Source organism: Chiloscyllium punctatum, chromosome 33, assembly GCF_047496795.1.
Source record: "Chiloscyllium punctatum isolate Juve2018m chromosome 33, sChiPun1.3, whole genome shotgun sequence".
NCBI lineage: Eukaryota > Metazoa > Chordata > Chondrichthyes > Orectolobiformes > Hemiscylliidae > Chiloscyllium > Chiloscyllium punctatum.
In genome coordinates, this window is record NC_092771.1 from 26,062,214 (window position 1) to 26,083,725 (window position 21,512).

The following is a 21,512-nucleotide window of genomic DNA, read 5'->3' on the forward strand; positions in this document are numbered from 1 at the left end:
ATATCTAGAGAGGTGAATGTGATCCTAGAGAGTTGAGTTACTAAGTAGATCAAAATGGATATGCTGACCAGTGAGTCAGAACATTACTCCACACTGAGCTCCTTTTCCTGGGTCCTAGTGCCTTGCTGTGTCTGAATTTGTGTGTGGAGGCAGACAAATTCATTTTGCATACACAGCAAAACCTTTTAACTTCACTCCATTTTCATTGGAGGGAGGTCATAGATGTTAGCTGAGGTGAAGAGGAGAGTTCAAGTAAATAAAACCTCTCATTTTTAATCCAACAGCAATAAAGCAACACAAAGGCATAATACTGGAACACAATGTTCAATTCTGATCCCCCTGCTATAGGAAAGATGTTGTTAAACTTGAAAGAACTCAGAAAAGACTTAAAAGGTTTTTGCAGGTTAGGGCTATAGGGAGAGGCTGAATAGGTTGGGACAACTTTCCCTGGAGCATTGGAGGCTAAGGGGTGACCTTACAGAGATTTATAAAATCATGAAGGGCATGGGTAGTGTGAACAGCTAAAGTCTTTTTCCCAGGCTAGGGGAGTCCAAAACTAAATGGCATAAGTTTAAGATGAGAGGGGAAAAATATAAAAGGGACCGAAGAGGCAACGTTTTCATGCATAGGATGGTGCATATATGGAGCTGTTAGAGAAAGTGGCGGAGGCTGGTACAATTACAACACTTAAAAGGCATCTGGATGGGTGTACCAATAGGAAGGGTTTAGAGAGTTCTGGGCCAAATGTTAGCAAATGGGACCAGATTAATTTAGAATATCTGGTTAGCATTGACGAGTTTGACGAAAGGGTATGTTTCTGTATTGTACAATTCTATAACTCTACACTTTACTATGGATGCTGGAGATCTGAAATAAAACAGAAAGTGTTGAAGAAATTCAGCAAGCCCAGTAGCATCTGTGGAGAGATAGAAACAGAGTTAACATTTTGAGTCCAATAACATAATGCATTTGGATTTCACCAAAATGGCCTATAATTTCTGGAGGTTATTCTGGTACAACAGTGTCTATTTAAGATGTCTATGTGAGGAGTCCCTAGGTAGCCCATTGCCAACCACCAATGCACCCTGGAAATTTAGCGACAGGAGTCTGCTGATGAGATCAGGGTGAATCCACGACTATGCCTGCAAACCACAACCCAGAGAGTCTGGGTACAGACAGAAGAGATGCACAAGTTGGAACATGCTATGCCTCTTGCTGAATGAAAGCCACAAGGCCCTTCCAAACTTCTGAGAGTTCTACGGATTTTTCACAAAGAATTCCATCCCAGAAGGCCACAGAATGTCCAGGCATGGACATTTGAATAGTTATTAGTATATTATTCTTGAACTTCTTTTTTGCCTCCATTGCGTCTTTGTCTTCTGCACTGACAACTTGCATTCTAGATTCTACACCAGCTGGTGCTAGGACCCAGAGTAAATATTCTTCTGTTTTTTTTTGTTCAGTCTGTTTCTAAGATACTTGTTGCACTTTTACTAATGGTTCCTCATGTACTGAAGTACTTCACAGTTTATAATATCACCAGAGCAACCAGGGATTCCAAGGAATTAAAAATCAACAGGCCGTTGACCAGAGTCCAAAAAGAGCACAAATGATTAAATTCATTTTCCCTCATTTTGTCCTTTGTTACCTGTTTCAGGATTTGAATGATGGGGGCATTTACTATCTCACCTTACAGTGGGTGTTTTCCAGCCATATGACTTGCTGGACTATTTCAAAGTTTTTTAAGGGACAATCATAATGAAGGAAAATATTGTATTTATTTCACATCTTTCATCATCATCTCATTAAAACTAATGAAGTAGTTGTTGGTAAAACTGCTATAATGAATGGAATAAGTGAGTTGTGAATAGTAAGATCCCATAAATAGAAAATCTTTCTTCTGTAATGCTGGCTGAGGGATAAACATCAGCCAGGATGCCTAGGGCAACACTCCAGCTGTGTGATTCTATACGATACGTCTAATGATAAAAAGTTTGACAGACTGGGCCTGTATCCAGGTGAAAGTGAGGACTGCAGATGCTGGAGATCAGAGTCAAGATTAGAGTGGTGCTGGAAAAGCACAGCAGTTCAGGCGGCATCTGAGGAGCAGGAAAATCGATGTTTCGGGCAAAAGCCCTTCATCAGGAATGATAGCCCCTCATTCCTGATGAAGGGCTTTTGGCCGAAACGTTGATTTTCCTGCTCCTCGGATGCTGCCTGATCTGCTGTGCTTTTCCAGCACCATTCTAATCTTGGGCCTGTATCCATTTGGGTTTAGACAAATGAAACTTATTGAAGCATATAAGATGCTGAGAGAATTTGCCAGTGTGGATGCTGAAAAGATGTTTCTGCTTGTGGGAAAGACTTGAATGAGGGGACAAAGTATCAAAATAAGAGTTCTCCCATTTAAGACAGAGACGAGGAGAATTTTTTCTGTGAGTCTATAGGACTCCCTTTCAACACAAGGTTCTGTGGGAGGGTGAGCTTTGAGGAGGATGCAGCGATGCCTCAGTGTAATTTTGACAAATTGATTGAGTGGAAAATGCATGGCAGGTGAAATATAATATGGAAAAATGTGAGGTTTTCTATATTTGTAGCAAAAACAGGAAGGCAAATTATTATCTGAATGGCAATAGATTGGGAAAGAAGGAGGTGTAACAAGACTTTGATGTCCTTGTACCCCATTTTATGAAAGTAAGTATGTAGGTACAGCACATAGTGAAGAAGGCAAATGGCATGTTGACCTTCACAGTGTGACAATGCTGCTCCTTTAACAAGGTTATGTTGTCCTTGCTTTTTCCAAAAGGGATTATATAGGTAAAGGTTCTCATATGTCTCGAAATATCAACTTGAGAAGGCTTTTAAGTTTTTTTAAAAACACTTATACAATGAAAGGGGATAGCCAGTTCTCCCAGTTCAGGGTTTTTTTCTGGTTTGGTTTTAGCCAGCAGACTCTTTGAAGCTGCTGGGTCAAGTTATTAGCTGGGGACCCAAAGAATCAGCTCCCTGCTGATCCTCTCTCTCTCTGACATCTCTCATGTAAGAATCTGTGTTTGAAATTACCTTTTTTCCAAGGGAGTGTTATGGGATGTTGCAGGAAATCAGAACAGCTCTTTGTTAAATTGCATGTCTGTGTTGGTTGGGTTTTCAAATAGCTATATTATTGGATATAAGTTTGCTCGCTGAGCTTGGAGGTTCATTTCCAGACGTTTCATTACCTTACTAGGTAACATTTTCAGTGGGCCTCACGCGAAGCATTGCTGAAAATTCCTGCTTGCTATTTATAAGTTTGGATTTCTTTGGGTTGGTGATGTCATTTCCTGTGGTGAAGTCACTTCCTGTTCCTTTTCTCAGGGGGTGGTAGATGGGGTCTAACTCAATGTGTTCGTTGATAGAGTTCCAGTTAGAATGCCCTGCTTCTAGGAATTCTCGTGCATGTCTTTGTTTGGATTGTCCGAGGATGGATGTGTTGTCCTAATCGAAGTGGTGTCTTTTCTCATACATGTGTGAGGATACTAGTGAGAGAGGGTCATGTCTTTTTGTGGCTAGTTAGTGTTCATGTATCCTGGTGGCTAGTTTTCTGTCTGTTAGTCCAATATAGTGTTTGTTACAGTCCTTGCACGGTATTTTGTAAATGACTTTAGTTTTGCTCATTGTCTGTATAGGGTCTTTCAAATTCATTAGCTGCTGTTTTAGTGTGTTGGTGGGTTTGTGGGCTACCATGATGCCAAGGGGTCTGAGTAGTCTGGCAGTCATTTCTGAAATTGGACTTGTATTAAAAAAAAGAGCGGGTACCCAATGAACACAGTCCACCAATTTCTCAGCAACAAACCCAAACAAGCAGACAAAACATGTCCAGAAACCCTAGCCACTCTCCCCTACATCAAAAACATCTCAGAAATCTGCTTAAAACCAGAAAAGTTAGGGTCTAGGATACCTTCTTAAAATATTATAAGGGGGTCTGGCCTGATCCATAACAATAGCAAGATGATTAGAGTACAGCAGCAGAATGTCTTGCTGCAATTGTGTAGGGCCTCAGTTAGGCCACACCTGGAATATTGTATTCTGTTTTGGTTTCCTTATCTGAGGAAGTATGTTCAGGCTATGTAAGGAGCCCAAGGAAGGTTGATCAGACTGATTCCTGAGATGGTAGGAGCCACATATGAAGAGAGACTGGATAGCTTTGGACTATATTCACTGCATTCAGAAGACTGAGGGCAGGATCTCACACAAACTTACGAAATTTTAACAGAATTATACACGGTAAACATAGGAGGGATGTTCACAATGACCAGGGAGTCCAGACAAGGGGTCACAGTCTAAGTATATATGGGGTAGGCCATTCAGAATTGAGATGAGAAGAAATTTCTTTGCCCAGTGGTGAGCCTGTGGAATTGTCTGCCACAGAAAGTGGTTGAAGCCAAAACATTGAATGTTTTCAAGAACCATACGGATATAGCTCTTAGGGCTAAAGGGATCAAAGTGTACGGGGCCAAAAGGAGAACAGAGTATTGAGTGGGATGATCAACCATGATCATATTGAATGGTGGAGAAGGCTTGAATGGCCAAATGGCCTACTCCTACTGCCTATATATGAAAAGAGCAGTAGGGTTGGGGTCATTGAATATTTTAAAGACAGAGATGGGTAGACACTTGACTAACATGGATATTAAGGATAAAGAGAACTGAAGCCCACAATCAAGTCAGCCATGATCTTAGTGAATGGTAGTGCAAGTGCAAAAGATTCTATCCTAGGGTATTACTCTATCTTGAGGTGTCACTCCAGCCTCAGACGTTACTCTGTCATAGAGTCATATCCTGGGCGGTTATTCCATGCAGAGGTATTACTCTATCCTGAGGCATTACTGCATTCTGGATTTTTTTTCCTCTCTCCTTGGGTTTTTTTCCACCATTCCTGGGGTATGTTTCTCTCTCCTTGGGTTTTTTTCCACCATTCCTGGGGTATGTTTTTCTCTCTCCTTGGGTTTTATTCCTCCATTCTTGGGGTATTTTCCTCCATCCTGTGGTGTTTTCTCCCTCTCTCCTGGGGTACTTTCCTCTCCCCTGGAGTTTTATTCCTTCATTCTGGGATTTTTTTTCTTCCATTCCCAGATATTACTCGAGTCTCCTGTTGTTGAAGGGCGGGCTGTTCCGTTCCCATGACAACGAGTGATCCTCAACCCCACCGCTACGTAGTCAGTGACGTCAGACGCAGGGCCCGCTGGCCAATGGGGAGCCGCGCAGAGCGGAGAGAGCGTCATGGCGCTGAGGGATCGGGAGCCGTTGCTGAGGCCGGAGGGTTTGGACGTTGAAGGTGAGGCCGGCAGTTGGAGGGGAGGGCTGGTCACAGCCGGGAAGGGAACTCCAGAGGGGGGCAATGTGCTACGGTGCATCGGGGGTGACAATTGGGAGTGAATAGAGAATGGGTACCCCCACCTCCCCCCTCCCCCCTCCCCCCTCCCCCCTCCCCCCTCCCCCCTCCCCCAGACTGTAAACAGGTTGAGAGTCATAGAGATGTACAGCAGGGAAACAGACCCTTCGGCCCAACCTGTCCATGCTGACCAGATATCCCAACCCAATCTAGTCCCTCCTGCCAGCACCCGGCCCATATCCCTCCAAACCCTTCCTATTCATATACCCATCCAAATGCCTCTTAAATGTTGCAATTGTACCAGCCTCCACCACATCCTCTGGCAGCTCATTCCATACACGTACCCACCCTCTGTATGAAAAAGTTACCCCTTAGGTCTCTTTTATATCTTTCCCCTCTCACCCTAAACCTATGCCCTCTAGTTCTGGACTCCCCGACCCCAGGGAAAAGACTTTGCCTATTTACCCTATCCATGCCCCTCATAATTTTGTAAACCTCTATAAGGTCACCCCTCAGCCTCCGACGCTCCAGGGAAAACAGCCCCAGCCTGTTCAGCCTCTCCCTATAGCTCAAATCCTCCAACCCTGGCAACATCCTTGTAAATCTTTTCTGAACCCTTTCAAGTTTCACAACATCTTTCTGATAGGAAGGAGACCAGAATTGCACACCATATTGCAACAGTCGCCTAATCAATGTCCTGTACAGTTACAACATGACCTCCCAACTCCTGTACTCAGTACTCTGACCAATAAAGGAAAGCATACCAAATGCCACCTTCACTAACCTATCTACCTGCGACTCCACTTTCAAGGAGCTATGAACCTGCACTCCAAGGTCCCTTTGTTCAGCAACATTCCCTCAGACCTTACCATTAAGTGTATAAGTCCTGCTAAGATTTGCTTTCCCAAAATGCATCACCTCACATTTATCTGAATGAGACACGATCTCCCACTTCTCAGCCTATTGGCCCATCTGGTCAAGATCCTGTTGTAATCTGAGGTAACCCTCTTCGCTGTCCACTATACCTCCAATTTTGGTGTCATCTGCAAACTTACTGACTGTACCTCTTATACTTGCATCCAAATCATTTATGTAAATGACAAAAAGTAGAGGGCCCAGCACCGATCCTTGTGGCACTCCACTGGTCACAGGCTTCCAATCTGAAAAACAACCCTCCACCATCACCCTCTGTCTTTTACCTTTGAGCCAGTTCTGTATCCAAATGGCTAGTTCTCCCTGTAGTCCATGAGATCTAACCTTGCTAATCAGTCTCCTATGGGGAACCTTGTCGAATGCCTTACTGAAGTCCATACAGATCACATTTACTGCTCTGCCCTCATCAATCCTCTTTGTTATTTCTTCAAAAAACTCAATCAAGTTCGTGAGACATGATTTCCCACTCTCAAAACCATGTTGACTATCCCTAATCAGTCCTTGCCTTTCCAAATACACGTACATCCTGTCCCTCAGATTTTAAGAGATTAAGTGAGTGGATAAAACGCCATCTATCAACCCCTCAGAAAATGAACAGGAAATGACATCACCACAAACCCCAGGAACCCCATCCAGGAGAAAGATATAAATAGAAAACAGGAGACAACAGCTTCGCTTCACTTGGAGGTCGCCAGTGATGATGTTACCTAGTCAGGTAATGAAATGTCTGGATATGAAACCTACAGCTCAGCGAGCAAACCTACACCCTAAATAGAGGAAGATAGTTGTTGGACTTCAATCCCTTGATATCAGTTCATGAATTCCTCAGGGTAATGGCCCAGTTGTCTTCTGGTGCTTCATCAATGATCTTCTCTGCATCATAAGACCAGAAGTGGGGATGTTTGCTGATCATTGCACAATATTTCATACCAGTTGTGACTCCTCAGATACTGAAGGTCCATGGCCCAAATACAACAAGACCTGGATAATATCCAGGTTTGGCTGACAATTGAGAAATAATATTCATGCCAACTAAGTGCCAGGCAATGAACATATCCAACAAGAGAGAATCAAAGCCTCTTGATATTCATGGATATTACCATCACTGAATTACTATCCACTTCCTGTGGGGTTACGATTCTCCAGAAACTGAACTGGAACAGCTGAATAAATACTGTGGTTCTCTGATCAGGTCAGAGGCTGAGAATTGCTTGCTAAACTTGCTGGTTAAACTTATGTTGTTTGTATACCAGGACACCGAGGTCCTTCTGAATGCTGACAATTTCCAGACATTCACCTTTTTAAAGAAAAAGTCTACTTGCCTATTTTTCCTGCTGAAGTCAATGTCATCCATTTGACTGCACCATTTTCTAATTAGTTTGAGTGATTGAATGGTTAAAGCACTTGGCTACTAGGAAGTTCTGTATTTTGTGATTTGCGTGACTTCTGTGTGAATGTAAGCTTGCCTGACTAGGCAGGCAGAGAACTGTCAGGGACAAAAGGCATTACCACTATGTCACAGGGACTGAGATACTGTGATTCATGATGTTGGGGTGGCTGTGGCGCATCCTCATTGTGTCAGATTGACATTGATCGATTTTAATATTAAAAAGCTGCACAAATATAACTGGTCCCAATACTCCAAGAACCTGAAGCTCTGTCTCCTCCATGCATTAACCCCTTGTCTAGTCTGGCCAGTGCATGGCAGTGGGAGTAATCCACAAATTATCCTGTACTGCCTTTGAAACCGTATTTTTTAACTTTCTCCCTTGCTCCTGAAATGTTGACCATAAAACCTGCTCTCTCAGTCATTGGGGCAATGTGTTCCACAGCCTCTGGCTCAATGCCACTTTCTTGAAGAATGAGAATCAGTATCATTGTGGTAATGTCACTGGGCTAGTAACCTAGAACCTCAAGCTAATGTTCTCGGGTCATGGATTCAAATCCCACCATAGCAGATGATGAAATATGAATCCAGTCAAAAGCTACTCTCGTGGTGATGATGTGACCACCATTGACTGTTGTAAAAGCCTGTCTGTTCACTAATGTCCTTCAGAGAAGGAAATCCATTGTCCTCGCCTTGTCTGGCCTTTATGTGACTTTAGACTCCTGGTAATGTGGTTGACTCTTAACATCCTTTGACCTAGCTAACCTAGCCACATTTTATGAATAAATTAGAAAGAAAAGAATTGCACCCTCTTTGTGATGTCCTTTTGCTGGCACCAGCAAGGCAATGCAGCACACGGGACTCACAATCCTTCCAGGGATACAGGGCCTAGATTGTAAGGTACTGAATATAGGCAAAATTAGAAACAAAAACAGAAATTGTTGGAAAAATTGAGCAGGTCTGGAAGCTGCTCAGAGATAACATTTGGATCCAGTGACCTTTATTCAGAGTAGACAAATTAGTTGTGGGCATTAGGTTTTGCATATGCTGTCATTAGCGGTGTTATCACATGTAATCTCATCAACCAACCTGTCGGTAGGATCAAAGTTTAGCCCATATCAAATTAAGTTCATAAACCCTGTCCCATGATACGTAAAGAATCGTGCAGTCCTGCAATACACAAGGAAACCATTCAGCCCATCAAATCTTGACCGGCTCTTTGAAAGAGACGTTGTGCTCAATCCCACATCCCAGCTTTTTGTTTGAAACCCTGTAAGTTCTTTGTCCTCTGAATCCTGTTCAACTCTCTCTCAAAACATTTATGGAGTCCACCACCTCTTCAGGTACAGTGTTACAAATCCTAACAACTATCTGAGTGAAGAAAACTCCCCTCATACTAACTCTAGTTCTTTTGCAGTAAGTTTTGAAACTATAACCTCAAGTTACAGAGGGGATATTCTTTTGTCTTTAATCCATTGAAACCTCTCATCATTTTGATACTTTGGGGTTGCCAGATCTGAGCCAGCAATGGCTACTTTAGGCTCCAATTGAGTTATAATGAGTACCAATACTCCAATCTTTGCTCTCTCAGCATTCCCACCCCTTCTCAGTTCTGACTGAGAGGCCACAATAATTTTCAAACCCTGAAAAGGGGTCAGATGAGGAAACAGTTTGAGAAGTACTATTTCATTGGGTCACCTCTTAACTTTCTGTCTTCCTCGGAGATCAGTCTTTCCCTTCATCTCACATAGTAGAAATCTCTCATTCTTGGCAACATATTCATAAGTACCATCTGAACCCTTTCTAAGGCCTTTACATCTTACTGGAAGTATGTTGCTAAGAATTGCCCACAAATCCCATTCAGACCTGACTAGGCATTAAGTCAAAGAGATGTACAGCACGGAAACAGACCCTTTAGTCCAACTCATCCATGCCGACCAGATATCCTAACTTAATCTAGTCCGATTTGGCCCATATCCCTCTAAACCCTTTCTATTCATATACCCATCCAGATGCCTTTTAAATGCTGTAATTGTTCCACCCAGAGAAAAGACCTTGTCTGTTTATCGTATCCATAACCTTCATTTTATAAACCTCTATAAGATCATTCATTAACCTCCACTGCGGGAAAAACAGCCCCAGCCTATTCAGCCTCTCTCTATAGTTCAAATCTTCCAACCCTGGCTACATGCTTGTAAATCTTTGCTGAACCCTCACAACACCCTTCCAATTGCATACAATATTCCAAAAGTGGCCTGACCAATGTCCTGTACAGCCACAATATGACCTCCCAACTCCTGTGCTCAATACTCTGACCAATGGGGAAAAGCATACCAAACGCCACCTTCATTATTTGATTTGAAAATCCTGACATGATCTCTTTATTTTCTTATTTTGCTATTCATCTATTTATAAATTCAAGTCTTTTTTAACTATTATATTTATTCCCTGTGCGGCTTGCAAGGATTTGCGTATCCTGCTGACTCTGAGGATCTAAGGGGCAACTTTTTCATGTAGAGGGTGGTGTGTGAATGGAAAGAGCTGCCAGAGGACGTGGCGAAGGCTGGTACAATTGCAGCATTTAAAAGGCATCTGGATGGGTATATGAATAGGAAGGATATAGAGGGATATGGGCCAGGTGCTGGCAAATGGGACTAAATTAGGATATCTGGTCAGCATGGACGAGTTGGACCGAAGAGTCTGTTTCCATGCTGTACTCTGACTCTATGGTGCCATTCCCAAGTGTCTTTCCTTGTCCTTATCTTATTTTCAGATATGTGCTGCCCCTTAATAGTATCATCTGAAGGCACAGTATTAGTTTTTATATTTGCTGATGACACCACATTGCCACCTCCTCTTTTGACTCCACTGTTGCTAAATAGATTGCTTGTCTGAAATCCAGTACTGAATGAACAGAAATTTCCTCCAGTTAAATATGGGGATGGTATTGTTCTTGATCTCCTCTCCAAACACTCTTCACTATCTCCCGAGTCTATTCCTCTTCCTGGCAGTAATCTGAGTTTAAGCCCTGATGTTTGCAACCTTAGCATTAAATATGATCCCCTTGGGCAGCAGCATCCAGCTTTACTCCTGTCTCAGCTCAAATGTGACGGGACTCTTCTTTAGGCTTTCATTCACTCTCGACTTGATTATTCCAATGCCGACCTCCCACATTCTGCCATCCTTAAACTTAAGGTTATCCAAAACTCTGCCCATGCCCTAGCTTGCACACAGCACTGTAGCCCTTCTCACTAACTGTGATCGCTTGCTGAAGTCGGCTCCCAGTCAAGCAATTTCTTAATTTTAAAATTGCCATCCTTGTTTTCAAATCTTCATTTGTTGAGGCCCCAAATTATGTAATACCCTTCCACTCTTCTCTCCACTCTCCCACTTCCCAACTCCTCTGTGGTCTATGACATTGCAATTGCGTTAGTATTGCTGCTCCTGGGTAGAGTGTTGGGCCTGTAAAGCCACTTTGTGTTCTGTTGTACACTGTCACTTGCTCCTGGTTACTTGCATAACAAATGCTTTATGCTGATATAATTCAGGTCATCTTTACCATCCTCTTTCCAACACTTGATACCTCTGTCAGTGGACTGAAAATCTAACTTTGAAATAAATTAGAATCTTATTTTTATGTTATTTTGAAAGCTGCTTATTTTGCATGCAGTTCCTTTGTTTGATGAACCTAGCTAGTATATTTTCTCTTGCCTACTGGTTAACTAGGAACTTTATGGTAATTTAGGTTTTCTGTTGCAATCTGAATAATTGTGGGTGGTGACAGTTTGGCGTTCAGTCAATTTCCAGTCAGTTGAGGATTCCGACAGCTCTCCTTAAATTTGTTGTTGCTCTGTGTAGAGCTGCTTCACGCTAATCAGCTTGTTAACCAGAATGTCAACTTCTCTTGCAGGGGAGGCTGGTTTTGAACGAAGGAAATCTGGAAGAGATAGTTACGAAATCGCACTGACATTTGAAGAAGCTGTCGAAGAAACAGGTGTTGTTTTCTGTAGTTTTGTGTTTTTGTGATTATTAAATAATTATTGATTTGATTGTAACATTCTTTGTGTTCACTGTCTTTCACTGTGAATCTTGAGTTCCGTTTTGTACTCTGACTGAAAAGGGGTTCTTACTCTGTGGGATGGTTGTGTATTATAGCACCAGCCATAGCTCAGTGGATAGTACTCTCTCTTTATCTAGAAAGTTGTGGGCTTGAGTCCCCCTCCAGAGACTCAGGTACTGATGCTTGCAGTTCAATACTAGGAAGCTTGCACTGCAAGAAGTGCTGCGTTTCTGGCACAACATTAACCTGAGATGATGCTGGAATGAAGGCAATGTTTGTTGGATTGATTAGTTTTATTTTCAGCTTAACTGCTGTAACACTCTAACATGGGTATTACAGGAACTCCACTAGTTAGACTCTTGACCACAAGTGCAGTCACGTGATAATGTTTAGATTAGATTACTTACGGTGTGGAAACAGGCCCTTCAGCCCAACAAATCCACACCGACACGCCGAAGCGCAACCCACCTTGACCCATTCCCCTACATTTACCCCTTCGCCTAACACTACGGGCAATTTAGCATGGCCAATTCCCCTAACCTGCACATTTTTTGATTGTCGGAGGAAAGTCACGCAAACACTGGGAGAATGTGCAAACTCCCCACAGAGTCGCCTGAGGCGGGAATTGAACCCGGGTCTCTGGCACTAATAATGTTGTGAGTACGTTGCTCAGAAACTCTTCAGTGCAAGTTGTATTGTAGACATCTGAACTCTTGAGAGCTTGAGATAATTATCCTTAGGCATTGCAAAATTTTGTTTTCCATGTGGTTTGCACTTTATTGCTATTAGCACAATTAATTTTATTCTTTGTGTTCTTTTCAGGTTTTGGCACTTTCCACATAGTTCTGTTGGTTATCTGCGGGTGGGCAAATGCCAGTGATGCCGTTGAAATTCTGTGTGTGTCTTTCCTGCTTCCCACTGCCCGCTGTGATCTTTACCTTAGCACAGCAGATATGGGTTGGCTTACAGCAAGTGTATTCCTAGGTATGTCTTTCACTGCCTCTAATGAGTATCCCCTGTGTCAACAGCTGATGCCTGCTTGAGGTCCCAGCAGGTGACTGCAGGGGCCCTAGAGATGCTAATCTCAGGACTGAAGTTGAGTAAAGGAATGGGGAACCATTTTTCTGTGCCATTACAACTCATTGTGTCACCTTTAGCTGGTCAGTGGTGGTTCTGAATCATGCAACCTCCTTCACCTGCACATCCACCAATATCATTTATTGTATCCGTTGCTCCCGATGCGGTCTCCTCTACATTGGGGAGACTGGATGCCTCTTAGCAGAGCGCTTCAGGGAACATCTCTGGGACACCCGCACCAATCAACCCCACCGCCCTGTGGCCCAACATTTCAACTCCCCCTCCCACTCTGCCGAGGACATGCAGGTCCTGGGCCGCCTCCACCGCTGCTCACTCACCACCCGACGCCTGGAGAAGAACGCCTCTTCCACCTCGGAACACTTCAACCCAATGGCATCAATGTGGACTTCACCAGTTTCCTCTTTTCCCCTTCCCCCACCTTACCTTAGTTCCAACCTTCCAGCTCAGCGCTGTCCTCATGACCTGTCCTACCGGCCAATCTTCCTTTCCACCTATTCGCTCCACCCTCCCCTCTGACCTATCACCTCCATCCCCACCCCCATTCACCTACTGTATTCTTTGCTACCTTGGTAAAAACAATAACTGCAGATGCTGGAAACCAAATTCTGGATTAGTGGTGCTGGAAGAGCACAGCAGTTCAGGCAGCATCCAACGAGCAGCGAAATCGATGTTTCGGGCAAAAGCCCTTCATCAGGAATAAAGGCAGTGAGCCTGAAGCGTGGAGAGGTAAGCTAGAGGAGGGTGGGGGTGGGGAGAGAGTAGCATAGAGTACAATGGGTGAGTGGGGGAGGGGATGAAGGTGATAGGTCAGGGAGGAGAGGGTGGAGCGGATAGGTGGAAAAGGAGCTAGGCAGGTCGGACAAGTCAAGGAGACAGTGCAGAACTGGAAGTTTGAAACTAGGATGAGGTGGGCGAAGGGGAAATGAGGAAACTGTTGAAGTCCACATTGATGCCCTGGGGTTGAAGTGTTCCGAGGCAAAAGATGAGGCGTTCTTCCTCCAGGCATCTGGTGGTGAGGGAGTGGCGGTGAAGGAGGCCCAGGACCTCCATGTCCTCAGCAGAGTCGGAGGGGAAGTTGAAATGTTGGGCCACAGGGCGGTGTGGTTGATTGGTGCGGGTGTCCCGGAGATGTTCCCTAAAGTGCTCTGCTAGGAGGCGCCCAGTCTCCCCAATGTAGAGGCGACCACATCGGGAGCAACGGATAGAATAAATGATATTGGTGGATGTGCAGGTAAAACTTTGGATGTGGAAGGCTCCTTTAGGGCCTTGGATAGAGGTGAGGAAGGAGGTGTGGGCACAGGTTTTACAGTTCCTGCGGTGGCAGGGGAAAGTGCCAGAATGGGAGTGTGGGTCATAGGGGGGTGTGGACCTGATCAGGTAGTCGCGGAGGGAACGGTCTTTGCGGAGGGTGGAAAGGGGTGGGGAGGGAAATATATCCCTGGTGGTGGGGTCTTTTTGGAGGTGGCGGAAATGTCGGTGGATGATTTGGTTTATGCGAAGGTTTGTAGGGTGGAAGGTGAGCACCAGGGGCGTTCTGTCCTTGTTACGGTTGGAGGGGTGGGGTCTGAGGGCGGAGGTGTGGGATATGGACAAGATGCGTTGGAGGGCATCTTTAACCACGTGGGAAGGGAAATTGTGGTCTCTAAAGAAGGAGGCCATCTGGTGTGTTCTGTGGTGGAACTGGTCCTCCTGGGAGCAGATACGGCGGAGGCGGAGAAATTGGGAATACGGGATGGCATTCTTGCAAGAGATAGGGTGGGAAGAGGTGTAATCCAGGTAGCTGTGGGAGTCGGTGGGTTTGTAAAAAATGTCAATGTCAAGTTGGTCGTCATTAATGGAGATGGAGAGGTCCAGGAAGGGGAGGAAGGTGTCAGAGATGGTCCAGGTAAATTTAAGGTCAGGGTGGAATGTGTTGGTGAAGTTGATGAATTGCTCAACCTCCTCGCTGGAGCACGAGGTGGCGCCAATGCAGTCATCAATGTAGCGGAGGAAGAGGTGGGGAGTGGTACGGAAGATCAACTGTTCTACATAGCCAACAAAGAGACAGGCATAGCTGGGGCCCATACGTGTGCCCATGGCGACCCCTTTGGTCTGGAGGAAGTGCGAGGATTCAAAGGAGAAATTGTTAAGGGTGAGGACCAGTTCGGCCAAATGAATGAGAGTGTCAATGGAAGGGTACTGTTGGGGACGTCTGGAGAGGAGAAAACAGAGGGCTTGGGGGCCCTGGTCATGGCAGATGGAGGTGTAGAGGGATTGGATATCCATGGTGAAGATGAGGCGTTGGGGGCCGGGGAAACGGAAATCTTGGAGGAGGTGGTGTCTTGAACGTATGTGGGAAGTTTCTGGACGAGGGGGGATAGGACAGTGTGTAGGTAGGTAGAGATGAGTTCAGTGGGGCAGGAGCATGCTGAGACAATGGGTCAGCCAGGATGGTCAGGCTTGTGGATCTTGGGAAGGAGGTAGAACCGGGCAGTGCGGGGTTCCCGGACTATGAGGTTGGAAGCTATGGGTGGGAGATCTCCTGAGGTGATGAGGTTCTGTATGGTCTGGAAGATGATGGTTTGGTGATGGGGGTGGGGTCGTTCTGTATGGTCTGGGAGATGATGGTTTGGTGATGGGGGGGTGGGGTCATTCTGTATGGTCTGCCACCTTGCCCCACCCTCCTCTCTGACCTACCACCTCCATCCCTACCCCCCATTCGCCTGTTGTACTCATTGCTACCTTCTCCTCCCCCCACTTCATTTATCTCTCCACACTGGAGGCTTCCTGCCTCTATTCCTGACGAAGGGCTTTTGCCCGAAACAGCGATTTTCCTGCTCCTTGGATGCTGCCTGACCTGCTGTGCTTTTCTTGCACCACTCTAATCTAAACTCCTTCCATCAAGTCAATGGGGCAGTTATTTCCAAAAACCACCTTGTTGCAAACCCAATATTGGTTTGTGCGTAGCTGATGGAGCTGCTTGTAGGAACCATTTTAATATTTCCTAGGATATTCAAATCACAGTCTCTGCTATAGGTTTGATAAAATCAATCAAGTGTGCAAATAGTTGACCATAACACCTAAAACTGCATTATTTGGAATGTAAAGGGCTTTTGTGCAGCAAGTTTACAAATGACCTAGAATTCCCTGACTGGTTCTGTCAAAATTTCCACCAAATATTCTGCTGTTGGGCATCTAAATGCCAGTTGAACACAACAGGAAACCATTGTAAGTAATCTGAGGCAGTGCCAAACCCTGCAAATTAGTCAGCAAAACAGAATAAAGCATATTAAAGGCAAAAATGTCACCCTGTTACTGTCAGTTTTCTCCATCTTCTATGCCAACAGATAGCAGTGATCTCTAAGTGTTGGAAGCTTTTCAAACCAGTTAAACATTTGTTTGAAAAAATATAATTTAACACAATTACAGAGTCAGAGTACATCTAATATGAAATATAACATTTGGTATGGATCATTCCTCATCAAACTCACTGGCATAAATATTGTTATTTTATATATTTAAAGTCAAAAGTCTGACCTTGTTGGGTTGATTAGTTTTATTTTCAGCCTAACTGCTGTAACAGTCTAACATGGATATTACAAGAACTCCATTAGTTAGGCTGGTGTTTTGAATTATGTAATGTTAAGGTATTTGCTTTGGTAGCTTTTGTTATTAATTTATTTTCCTTTCACCTTCCAATTTCTCATGGCTTTTGGTGTTTTAAATGTCATCATTTTATTTCCTTGTTGGTTCTTTTTGTCATGGTGCAAGCACTTATTTTGGAGCCATGATGTGGGGGTGCCGTTGTTGGACTGGCGTGGACACTGTCAGAAGTCATACGACACCAGGTTATAGTTTTACTTGACGAAGGAGCAGAGCTCAGAAAGCTTGTGATTTCAAATAATTCTATTGGACTATAACCTGGTGTTATGTGACATCTGACTTTTTTTTTGTAGATGAAGTGTTTGACTAACTTCCAGCTTTAAATATGGTAACACAGAAGCAACTCCAGGCAGAAGAAGGTCTCTGACCCGCTTTGCCCACAATGCAGAGGAAACTTGATTATCCGAACGAGATGGGCGGACACTATTTTGTTCGGATAATTGATTATTCGGTTATTTGATTTCCTCGCGCTGAGAGATTTCTGTGAAGTCCGCTCCCCATTCAGGAGACTAGGCAGCAAACCACCGCGTGTGAGCCCCTGACTTCCAACCCTGCTCCCACCCCCTGCCAGCCCCCATACCCGTCCGCCTGCACCGTACCCCCCAAACTGTCTGCTCCCCAATCCTATCCGTCCCCACCCTGCTCCTCCTAACCCTGTCTGCCCCCGATACCTGCACCACCAGCCGCCCCGTCACCCCCTCAATCCCTCAAACCGGGGCTGCCGGATTGGACAGCAGCAGTAAGACTGCTACTGTCTTTGAGGGGTAAGTCTCCAAATAGTGCATGTACAACATTTTACTGCAACTTTTTGACAGGTTTCACCTCTGCCCTGTTCAGGACAATGTTGGAGAGATTATCTGGGGAAGAAGGGTTTAGGGTTCACCCCTGTGTAGGACTGCAGGGAAAGTGTGGGAGGGGGGAGAGAGAGAAGGCGAGAGGTCAGTCATTTTGAGACGGTGCCTGGACTGTCCAGGACTGTTCTCTGCAGCATTTCAGTGAGCCGAGTTTGATTTTCATCATTGTACCTGTAAACAAAAGACTCGATCAGGGAAGAAACAGCTCTTTGACGTAATGTTTCTTTTGAGACCTTGAGATCCCCTTCGGATAATCGGAAATTCGGATATTCGAGGTTCCACTATGTTCCTTTTCCATCCAAGAACCAGTTTAGCAGCCACTTAGGTGTATTCAAGATTTGAATGCTAGGTAAATAACAAGGTAGACGACTGCGTACATGACAAAAACTTAATGAGTTTTGAATATGAACTCACCTTCCCCTCCAGATCTCAAAAGTATAAATCAAGCTAATGGCAGTGAAGAGATGCCACATAGTTGAAGGTGCTATACAGTATTTCAAACTAGGTTTTAAAAGTGATGGGTGTCAAACGTCTTGTAGCACAATTTGGAAAAGCTTGACAGGTTATGAGGTTTGCATGACCTTCAGCTTAAAATTCTCTTTCAATTAGTACCAGAGGCGAAAAAGGGACAAATTAAGGGTCATTTGACACTTTGTTGTTTGTGGAAATTTGTTGAATGTGAAGTGGTTGCTGAATTATGCTTCAAAGGTTAATTCACTGGAGGTGAAGCACTTTAGGATGACTTGAGATCTGGTATGAATGCAGATTAATTTTTGGTTGGTCTATTCACCCGTAAAAAATGTGTTAAATCTAATCTTGCAAATGGCATTCTTTCTTCCTGTTTTGTGCAGGTATGATGGTTGGGGGATACATGTGGGGAGTTCTCGCAGATCTGAAAGGCCGTCAACGAATTCTTGTTTTGTCATTGGCAGTGAATGGCATCTTTGGTGCAGTGTCTAGCCTAGCATCAAATTATTGGCAATTCCTACTATTGCGATTTATTAGTGGAGTTGGGTGAGTATTTTTGAACAAAAAACACGTTTTGTCAAGGCTTTTCATCTTGCACCCATCAGGATCAGTTCGTAAAAAATGCCACAAAAGGGGAAAACAAACCTTTGCATGTTATGTCTGGAGCGTACTGCTGGGCTGGGAAGTAGACTCTAATGTGTGGAGGATGCTGGGTAAGTCAAGGATTCTGGGTAATCCAAGATGGAGGATGGGAAAATTTTCTGGCTGTAACAGGCTGCTCCTGTTTTGAGGTATTTTAGGTGATGGAAGTGATTTCCTCGAATTCCAGGAGCAGCAATTACTGTTTTATATGCTATTGCATTGTATTGGAAATGTCAAAAAATGTCAAAAAAAAGAACTTTTTTAAAGGGGGAGGAGCAAACAAAGGCAGCACGTGGTCTGTGCAGGAGAGAGAGGGAAAAAAATCCACATTGCTTCCAACACAGCAGTGAACCTGCGTAGTTACTGCCTTTGTTGTTGAATTCGTGTATTGCTGGACGTTGGAGTGTGTCTGGGAAATTTAACAAACAGTGGAATTCACAAATGATCTTGGAGGAACCTGTTTGGGAGAGATCACAGCACAGAAATAGATAAGTAAGTAGTTTTAAGAATAGCCTTGCTGTAAATCAACAGTAGTGAGTAGAGTGGGTTCTTCCTTGATTGTAAGTTTTATTAAGATATGTCTCTTGATTAAACTTAAAAATATAAGCCATAAGTGTTAAGTTAGCCTGGAGCAGTCTTTTGTAGAGGAATAAGACTGTGCTATTTTCTGGGTCTGCAGATTGGGAGAGGCAAAAATGGCTCTTAGTATTCTCGTCGGATGTGGGAGTTTAGGGAGAGTTTACATGTAACTGAGGATAATATCTGCAATAAGTGCCATTGGTTGCAAATCCTATCTGATCGAGTGGATCAGTTAGAGCGACAGTTCGAGGCAGTGAGGAATTTACAAGAGCAAGGGAGTGTGATGGATGCAGTTACAGGAAGGGAGAAAAGTTGCAGGTTATGTCACAAAGATGGGTTAAGTCCAGGAAAGGTAAGAGAGTTAGCCAGATAGTGCAGGAGTCTTTCTGTAGCTATTCCTATTTCAAACAAGTATGCTGTTTTGGAAAATGTAGGGAGTGATGGATTCTCAGGGGAATGTTGCACAAACAGTCATGTTCCTAGTTTTGAGACTGGCTTTAATGCAATGAGGGGTATGTCAGGATCCAAGAGATCAATTGTGTTAGGGGACTCTCTAGTTGAAGAGAGAGGGCTGATGCCCAAAACGTCGGTTCTCCTGTTCCTTGGATGCTGCCTGATCTGCTGCGCTTTTCCAGCAACACATTTTCAGCTCTGATCTCCAGCATCTGCAGTCCTCACTTTCTCCTCGAAGATTTTATTATAGACCCCAATAGTCAGTGGGAAATTGAGAAACAAATTTGTAAGGAGATCTCAGCTATCTGTAATAATAATGGGTGGTTATGGTAGGGAATTTTAATTTACCAAAGATTGGCACTGCATAGTGTTAAGGGTTTAGATGGAGAGGAATTTGTTAAGTGTCTACAAGACAATTTTCTGATTCAGTATGTGGATGTACGACTAGAGTAGGTGCATTTTGTGACCTAGTCTTTGGAAATAAGGTAGGGCGGTGACTGAGGTGTCAGTGGTGGAGCACTTTGGGGCCAGTGACCATAATTCTATTACTTTTAAAATAGTGATGGAAAAGGATAGACCAGTTCTAAAGGTTGAAGTTCTAAATTGGAGAAAGCCAATTTTGACAGTATTAGGCAAGAACGTTCAAAAGTTGAGGGGGGGGGGGGGGGGCGATGTTCACAGGTAAAGGGACAGCTAGAAAATGGGAAGCCTTCAGAACTGAGATAACGAAGAGTCTAGAGACAGTATATTCCTGTTAGGGTGAAAGGAAAGGGTCGTAGGTGTAGGGAATGCTGGATGACTGATGAAATTGAGGGGGGGGGGGGGGGGGGGGGGGGGGGGGGGGGGGGGGGGGGGGGGGGGGGTTGGTAAGAATAAGAAGGAAGCATATGTCTGATATAGACAAAATAGATGAAATGAATCCTTAGAGTATAAAGGCAGTAAGTAGGACCATACTTAAGTGGGAAATTGTAGGGCAAAAAGGTGACATGACATAGTTTTGGCAATTAGAGTTAAGGCAAATTCAAAGGGTTTTTACAAATACATTAAAGACAAAACTAGGAAGAAATAGGGCCCCTCAAAGATCAGCAAGGAGGCCTTTATGTAGAGCCGTGGGACATGGGGGATATATTAAGTGAGTATTTTTGCATCATTGTTTACTGTGGAGAAGGACATGGAAGATCTAGAATGTAGGGAATTAGATGATGACATCTTGAAAAATGGGGTTTAATTTAGATAAATGCAAGATGCTGCATTTTGGGAAAGCAAATCTTAGCAGAACTTATACACTTAATGGTAAGGTCTGAGGGGGTGTTGCTGCACAAAGAGACCTTGGAGTGCATGTTCATAGCTCTGATAAAGTAGAGTAGCAGGTAGATAGGATAGTAAAGAAGGTGTTTGTTATGCTTTCCTTAACTGGTCAGAGTATTGAGTCCAGGAGTTGGGAGGTCATGTTGCTGCTGTACAGGACATTAGTTTTGGAATATTGCATGCAATTCTGGTCTCCTCCTTATTGAAAAGTGTGAAACTTGAAAGGGTTCATAAAAGGTTTACAAGGATGTTGTCAGGGTTGGAGGATTTGAGCTAAAGAGAGAGGTTGAATAGGCTGGGGCTGTTTTTCCTGGAGTGTCGAAGGCTGAGGGGTGACCACATTGAGGATTATAAAATCATGAGGGGCATGGATAGGATAAATAGACAAGGTCTTTTCCCTGGGGTAGGATGTCCAGAACTAGAGGGCAGAGGTTTAGGCTGATAGGGAAAAGGTATAAAAGAGGCTTAAGGGGCAACTTTTTCATGCAGAGGATGGTGCGTGTATGGAATGGCTGCCAGAGGAAGTGGTGGAGGCTAGTACAATTGCAACATTTAAAAGGCATCTGGATGGGTATATCAGAATCGATCGCTTGGAACCTGACATAACTTTCGCTACATTTTAGCCAGTCTTGGTACCAGAAACTTGCCTGTTTGTGCTGCGTTTCCAGCACCCCCGACATGTTCCAAAACAACATACGTTTTTGAGATGGCGATAGC

At 44.1% G+C, this 21,512-nt stretch overlaps 1 protein-coding gene across 4 annotated transcripts in view; it reads left to right on the forward strand.

Moving 5' to 3' along the window:
* The first annotated feature begins 5,210 nt into the window (after nt 1-5,210).
* sv2 (synaptic vesicle glycoprotein 2) overlaps nt 5,211-21,512 on the forward strand; it is a 69,651-nt gene continuing 53,349 nt past the window's right edge. For 2 of the 4 annotated variants that reach the window (XM_072553188.1, XM_072553189.1), the window contains exons 1-4: nt 5,211-5,314; nt 11,602-11,685; nt 12,574-12,735; nt 18,197-18,359. In XM_072553188.1, the coding sequence (XP_072409289.1) occupies nt 5,260-5,314; nt 11,602-11,685; nt 12,574-12,735; nt 18,197-18,359 (464 nt within the window). In that variant the 5' untranslated portion in view covers nt 5,211-5,259. Of the gene's footprint in view, nt 5,315-5,944; nt 7,020-11,601; nt 11,686-12,573; nt 12,736-18,196; nt 18,360-21,512 lie in introns of those variants that run through there. The other 2 variants (XM_072553192.1, XM_072553191.1) reach the window with 2 other exon arrangements.